Consider the following 7,951-nt stretch of genomic DNA (forward strand, 5'->3'; position numbering starts at 1 on the left):
CCTCAACAGAGGTGGTACCATTTAAAGCGAGCCGAAGCGAGCCGTACCGTACCGTACCATGCAGTGGAAATGCGCCAAAAGTGAGCCGTACCGAACCGAGCCATGTAGTGGAAAAGCGCCAAAGCGTGCTGTGCCGAACCGAGCCGTACCATGCAGTGGAAAAGCACCAAAGCGTGCCGTGCCGTACCATGCAGTGGAAAAGCACCAAAGCGTGCCGTGCCGTACCATGCAGTGGAAAAGCGCCATATGTAGGAACTGCACCAACGCTGTCTAAGGATGAAACACACAACATTGTGAGCGTGCAGCCATGGCCTGACTACATCTTTAAATAACATTACACTAATAAAAGTTAATCTGGTACAAGTTCGTTTTTGTCTGGTGTTGTAAATTCACTAAATAGCCCTAGTTAGCCGTTGATAATCTAACTCAGGGGTTTTCAAAGTGTGTGGCGGGGCTCCAAACAGTTTCAGGGGAGGATCAATGGAAGTGAAACTATTACATTACTTGCATTAGTTATCAAAAGGAGATCACACAGAATAGCCCACATGTGTGAGAGTTCAGATACAGTAGTTTTGGGGAACTGTTTTCCCCTCATCAGGCTGAAACTAATAAATGCCTTAGGACAGACCTTTGTTTATAACTGTTTGGTGCAGTAAGAAGTTATGTTCAGCAATATTAGGCTATTTTGGCTCAAATGTTGAGTGCCTATGGGATAAAAAATATATAAGTATGATCCCAAAGGCATCCAGGAATTGAGCGAAACTTACCAAGTAAACTAAAAATTGTGGTGGGGGCACGTCGTTTCCCACGCTTTGTTTGAAGGCACGCAGTCTCAGACTTTGAAAACCCCTTATCTAATTTTTGCCTTACTATAACATTAGCCAACTATACAAAATAAATCCAACGTGGACGTTGCCTCATGGAGATACCGTTAATACGTTGCCTACTTCACCCAAGTGAGGTGTTCCAAGAGCGTCTGCCTTCTGCCCTACAGATGTCGGCTTCACCATCAGGAGAGGAAACGCATGCAAAATATACAAAATACAATGTGCGATTAGACAGGAATCAGGAGATAACGTAAGCTAACTATATAACCGTGTGTGTTTTAGATCTCTCCCTGCCCCAACATAACTGATTCAAACTGTCAACTCATTATGAACTATGGAAGCTGTTTATATCATCCGTGTTGGAGCAGGGAGTTGTCTAAAACAGGCAGGACAACGTGTATCGTGTAACTTACTCCTGGAGATGTTTTGGAAATACTCTCGCAGTACATAAGCTTCACTTCAAATAAGATAAATTCATATAACTGTTAGCTAGTTACACGGAAGGGGCTGAACGATGGAAAAAAACTTTAAAACTTTCTTCTTCTGGACGAAAAAAAAAAAAACTTCAGCGTCATAGTCAACATTTTAAGACAAATGCAAATAAGCCCTTGATAAACTCTTTACAACACACAGTTAAATAAATAATTAGCTTGCGGTATCCACAGAACAAAAAGCTGATCCTACCATACAAAGTTACTTCAGGTGCTAACACTAGCCAACTTGCCGTATACTAGCTACATTTAAAACGACAAATAGCTTAGCATTACCCACGTGTGTAGCATTCGGCGAACATATGCCAAGACCAATGCATTCAGACTTTTTACAATGTTTCGGATAATGCTAGTGCTAATCAGTTACCTACCGTTTCCACGATGTGTGGTGCAGCCATACACTGTAGCAAAAAACGGAGGACTCGCCACTGACCGGCCGCCGCGCCCGCGAGTTCAGTTCACATCCGGGTCTTCGGGCACCGGTTCAAATAATGACGTGATTGGTCAACTCAAGTTGACAAGGTAACAACACGAGCTTTGATTGGTTCTTACTCCGGCTAACATTTTGTGGTTAGCTAGCGAGATTATATCTACGTTATATTTTTAATGTGCAACAATTGACGTTGGAAACAAGCAGTAATGTGCTCAACAACCATTTATAAAGCCAGTTATAAAAAATTAACCAGTTCCCTGGAGGAGATCTATCAAATCGAAAACTAAAGGAGAAAAACAGACTTGGCCCACTGCCTACACACCATAACCTTTCGGCAGGAATATGATCGATTATGATCACGAGAGCGTCGACTGTGCAGAGAGAGCAGTGATGCTGCACATGCGCAGAAGAGGACTGAAGAGCATCTCAGACTCTGTGTTGCTGATGACGCATCTACAGGTGATCTTTAAACATTAATAAAACATTAACAACTATAACAAGACATCCAAAAGATAACCTTAGTAACTTAAAAGAAATCAGGTTTACAATACATAAGGAAAGCAAAGAAAAAGGAAAACAACAGCATATAATACTATTGAAAGAAAGTAAACAAATAAATCATTAATTAGTATTAGTAACTTGTTTACTGTTTTAATGTTTTTATCTGCTTTGTACAGTGTCCTTGGGTGTCCTGATAAGGCGCTTTAAATCAAATTTATTATTATTATTATTAGTAGTAGTAGTACTTAAATAAAGACAGCATATCATTTCAAATTTCAATAAGCTTCAACTCTTTAGCGTATAAGATTGTATCTCTAAGTTACATTTTTTGTTATTAATACATTGGAGAGTCTCAATATACAAATTAAAATCATCCATAAAGACCTTCAGATGAGAGTTAGAGTTATTTATTTTACTTATATGAATTTAAAATGTACCAAATAATATCACAAGGTTAGGTTTATCATAAAATTGAAAGAAGCATATTTTGATTAAAAATATGTAATAATATCTTTGAATGTTATTTCACAATTATAACCATAATTTGTTAGAATGGTAACACCCAAAAAAGAGATATAGATTTTTTTCTGGCTGATCTGAACAAAACGAGCAATTTTCATCAATATCCATACATTTTGATAAAGTATAATTACTAACATAAATATTATGAAGATACAAGTCAGCAATTTCCAAGATACAAGATACAAAATCCCCGAATTTTGTACAAAACCGAAAAGGAAACAGCCAAGCTTTTTTCCAAATGATCTCTTGGAAAATAAATAATATTCCAGAAAAATAATGTCCCACAGGAGATCGATGCACTCCTTCAGTCTGATCGGTACAGTTCTCTCATGAAAGTGCGTATCTACAGCACGCATTGTATTTATCGTGCAATTTATACGCAAAAAAATTGTTTTTACGTGCATATGATACGTAAATTATGGCGTGTAATACCTACCCCACACCACTAAGCGGGTTAGTGCGTATCATATGCACGTAAAAAAAATTGTTTTATATAATTTATAAATGTATAAATTGCAGTTTGATGAGAGGCTGTTGTATGTCCTGTGCGGTAGAGCCTGTCTCTGGAGGGTAATGCGATCCGCGGGCTCCCCGAGCGCTTCTTCGGCAGTCTCCCGGCTCTGCTCTGGCTGGACGTGAGGAATAATCAGATCTCGGCTCTTCCCGCCGCTGTCGGACAGCACATGTGAGTCAAACTAGCGGTTTAAAGGAATAGTCCGTGTTAAATAGTTCCGTTCCACTGCGCTACTTTCCACGCGCTCGTTAAAAACACTCGTTTGTATCTTTCTGTCCCTCTAGTGGTTAAAAACAAAACCGCATGCGTTTGGCGGAAGAACATTGTTTTGGTTGTGCTTCGGATGAATGTGTCTCATAAAACATGTGTCCCTGGATCACAAAACCAGTCACATTGGTACATTTTTAACTTGAGATGTATACATCATCTGGAAGCTGAATAAATAATCTGTCCAGTGATGTGTGGTTTGTTAGGATTGGACAATATTTGGCTGAGATACAACTATTGAAAATCTGGAATCTGAGGAGCAAAAAAGCTGATGTTGGTTCTTGTTTTATTGCGAGCTCTGTCTCGTTCTCTGTTCTCCAGCAGTCGGACTCTCTTCTGTTCCGGGTTTGTTTAAAACGTGTGATTCTCCAGAGGTTACAAGTAGAGACAGCTATATAATATAAACACCTATAACCTAAAATATGGGGATGTATTTGACTCATTATTTCAATTTTGTTAAAGTCCCCCTGTAGTCAATAATTGTATCCCTTAAAACTCATCTTTGACCAAAATTACATATTTTAATGTTTTTTTCCTTGTAAAAAAACTCCTCAAAAAATATCTTGAATGTAACTCGACACCCTTGCCTCATTTAGTATGCGTGGTTCTATGAATATGCAAATGAGCCCCGCCTCCACTCACTCACTCACTCAGAGATCCACTGGTTGACGATCACACGTTGATCTGATTGGTTACAAGGTAGTGTGTGACGTCAGAAACACAGTGCAGCTTTAAAAGAAGTGCTGAGGCCGTGTGCCCACCAACGCGGCTGGCGTGTTTTTTCAATTGTTTTCAATGGGAGCGCCGCGTTTTTAAAACGCCATAAGCATAACGAGGCACTGAGCGTCTTTTTCACGCTGAAGCGCTGAGCGTTCGCCGTTTTTACCATCACTGTCACTTTTTACCCAACCGTCCAATCACAGTGGATGAGGGGCGGGACTAATACCACACCGACCAGCGGATATTCTGTATCATAGCAACGAAGCGTCTCAACTGAAAAAAAAAAACTGCGCTGCCCATCGCTCAAGCGCACACAGCTCTACGTTTTCAGCTGGCTAAACTCGCTTTGGTGGACACACGGCCTAAGTCTAGAGATGCGTTTCTTAAAAGTTTAACTTGTTTTAACTTGAGCGCTACACGAGCGAGACGCAATGCAACGGTTAAATAAATACGAAAAGACAAAAAATATAATGATGATGATGTGAATGATTTATCAGGCAACAAGAGAGAGTGGAGTGAAGATAAATCATGATCTTCCTCTGTAGTTGTGTCTAATTTTCCAGAATAAAGTTAATCTTATTTCAAGATACATTTATTTGAGAAGGAAAATTACTTACTAGTCGTTTTGTGAAAAGTGATCTCCCAATGAGGTCAGACAAAAAATCGGTATCACTTTACTTAAAGCCTTTTATATAATGCATTATAAAAGTTTTTTAATGCATTAATTATATCTTCTTATAATGCATTATATGATCTCATGAATAATTATAACCACAGTTATAATACCTTATGTCATGTCTTTAGAAAGTAAAGCATTAAAACACACAACAAACAACCAGTTTCAGATGCAACAAGCAATCTGTAAATATTATAATGCATTTTAACTTTGGTTACAATTATTTATTAAAATATATACTGTATATGAATACCTGTATACTGCATTAAACAAAGCCTTTTAATAAAGTGTTTCCATATGATCTTGTCTTTAAGTTTATTTTCTGACTCCATTGGCAGATATTTGTTCTTATTTTAAGTACAACTCACTTCATTTTGATGCATTTTTCATAAAACAGGATTTAATATCTTCAGTCATTGTTCTTCTGCAGTAAATGTATTGATTTATGAATGTTTAGATATTAGTGCTGTAAAACGAGACAGAAAAACACTGAGGAGGAAGAAGATTTTATGTGCAATGTGATCAATTTTACAGCTTTAGTTTTAGCTTTAGCTTTAATTTTAATATTAGATCACAGAATCACTGCATTTGCGCTGAAAAAAAGCACTTCCGCCTCAGTGTCTCTGTCTAGTTCTCCAGAACAAATATCTAAACATTCCTAAATCAAGATTAGGGTAATAATCATAAGATATGATATACTTGTGCATGTTTGATCAACTCTTGTGTTTAAGGTGCTTGAAGACGTTCCTCTTGGAGGGAAACCCGATCACAGCGCTTCCCCCGGAGCTGGGTACGTCAAGTCAAGTCTAGTCAAGTCTAGTCTAGTCTAATCTAGTCTAGTCTAGTTTAGTCAAGTCTATTCAAGTCTAGTCTAGTCTAGTCAAGTCAAGTCTAGTTTAGTCTAGTCTAGTCTAGTCTAGTCTAGTTTAGTCAAGTCTATTCAAGTCTAGTCTAGTCAAGTCTAGTTTAGTCTAGTCTATTCAAGTCAAGTCAAGTCTATTCAAGTCTAGTCTAATCTAGTCAAGTCAAGTCTAGTTTAGTCTAGTCTAGTCTAGTCTAGTTTAGTCAAGTCTATTCAAGTCTAGTCAAGTCAAGTCTAGTTTAGTCAAGTCTATTCAAGTCTAGTCAAGTCTATTCAAGTCTAGTCAAGTCAAGTCTAGTTTAGTCAAGTCTATTCAAGTCTAGTCAAGTCTATTCAAGTCTAGTCTAATCTATTCAAGTCTAGTCTAATCTATTCAAGTCAAGTCTATTCAAGTCTAGTCTAATCTAGTCAAGTCAAGTCTAGTTTAGTCTAGTCTAGTTTAGTCAAGTCTATTCAAGTCTAGTCAAGTCTAGTTTAGTCAAGTCTATTCAAGTCTAGTCAAGTCTAGTTTAGTTTAGTCTAGTCTATTCAAGTCAAGTCTAATCTAGTCAAGTCAAGTCTAGTTTAGTCTAGTCTAGTTTAGTCAAGTCTATTCAAGTCTAGTCTAGTCAAGTCTAGTTTAGTCAAGTCTATTCAAGTCTAGTCTAGTCAAGTCTAGTTTAGTCTAGTCTAGTTTAGTCAAGTCTATTCAAGTCTAGTCTAGTCAAGTCATGTCTAGTCTAGTCAAGTCTCTAGTCTAGTCAAGTCAAGTCAAGTCATCTTTATTTATATAGCGCTTTTTACAATACAGATTGTATCAAAGCAGCTTCACAGTGATAACATGAAAATAATACAAAAAAAAACAATTTCATCATCATCCACCTTTAAGGCAGATCTATAATATTGTTGAATATTAAATGTCCCCAACTAAGCAAGCCAGAAGGTAAGGCAACAGCGGCAAGGAACCAAAACTCCATCAGGGACAGAATGGAGAAAAAAACCTTGGGAGAACCCAGGCTCAGTCGGGGGCCAGTTCTCCTCTGGCCAATGAGTGAACAGTGTATGAAGTTCAGAATGAATCAGAGTATCAAGTCTAGTCTAGTTTAGTCTAGTCTAGTCAAGTCATGTCATGTCTAGTCTAGTCAAGTCAAGTCTCTAGTTTAGTCAAGTCTATTCAAGTCTAGTCTAGTTTAGTCTAGTTTAGTCAAGTCTAGTCAATTCTAGTCAAGTCTAGTAGATTATGATTTCACACACACAAGATATGTGTGTGTGATGAAGATGTGTGTGTCATGATGATGTGTGTGTGTGTGTGGGATGAAGATGAAGATGTGTGTGATGAAGATGAAGATGTGTGTGTGATGCAGATGTGTGTGTGATGTGACTCTTCTCTTCTTCTAGGGAATCTGATGTCACTGAAGGCTCTGAGTCTGAGGAACTGCCCGCTCACTTTCCCTCCTCGAGACGTTCTGGACCTCGGCCTGCCGAACATCCTACAGTACCTGCGGTGTGCTCAACTAGGTGAAGGTGAAGAGTGTGTGTGTGTGTGTGTGTGTGTGTGCGCGCGTGTGTGTGTGCGCGCGCGTGTGTGTGTGCGCGTGCCATCTGTGGCTCTGCATAAAAAGGATGGCCTGCCTCAGAAATAGCTCCTTGCCCTGGTTCTGCCTGACGGGTGTGAGTTTCTGTTCCCTTGGAGACGCTGAGATTCTGGCGCTTCCATCAATAACCACACACACACACACTGTGCTTTTCTTACTTAGTGTTCTTGTCTTGTTTCCAGTCCAAATATCTAACAATTCTTAAAGCAAGATGCATTTACTAGATGAGTAAAATGCCATAAGATATTATGTCTCGTTTCCAGGGGAATTCATCAAAATGAAGTGAGTTGTTGCTTAAAGAAAAGGTCAATGATCTGCCGATCGGGTCAGAAACATCATCTTAATTCAAACAGAAACAGTTTTACTCACACTATTGGCAGATAATTTAGCTCGTTTTAAGCAAAAACACACTTAATTTTATTTATTTCCCCAGAAAACAAGACATAATATCTGATGGCATTTTGCTCATCTAGTAAATGCATCTTGATTTAAGAATGTTTATATATTTGGACTGGAAACGAGACAGAAGTCCTGAGTTAGAGAAGCATGTGTGCAGTGTAGACT

General features: G+C 38.5%; 1 protein-coding gene across 5 annotated transcripts in view; it reads left to right on the forward strand.

Annotated features, from left to right (window-relative positions):
• Positions 1 to 2,075: 2,075 nt before the first annotated feature.
• LOC307010659 (leucine-rich repeat-containing protein 27-like) overlaps positions 2,076 to 7,951 on the forward strand; it is a 9,927-nt gene continuing 4,051 nt past the window's right edge. For 3 of the 5 annotated variants that reach the window (XM_079635539.1, XM_079635541.1, XM_079635543.1), the window contains exons 1-4: positions 2,076 to 2,210; positions 3,329 to 3,459; positions 5,683 to 5,741; positions 7,191 to 7,316. In XM_079635539.1, the coding sequence (XP_079491665.1) occupies positions 2,094 to 2,210; positions 3,329 to 3,459; positions 5,683 to 5,741; positions 7,191 to 7,316 (433 nt within the window). In that variant the 5' untranslated portion in view covers positions 2,076 to 2,093. The remainder of the gene's footprint in view (positions 2,211 to 3,328; positions 3,460 to 5,682; positions 5,742 to 7,190; positions 7,317 to 7,951) is intronic. The other 2 variants (XM_079635540.1, XM_079635542.1) reach the window with 1 other exon arrangement.

The sequence above is a fragment of the Phoxinus phoxinus genome, assembly GCF_949152265.1.
Source record: "Phoxinus phoxinus genome assembly, chromosome: 14".
NCBI classification, from domain to species: domain Eukaryota; kingdom Metazoa; phylum Chordata; class Actinopteri; order Cypriniformes; family Leuciscidae; genus Phoxinus; species Phoxinus phoxinus.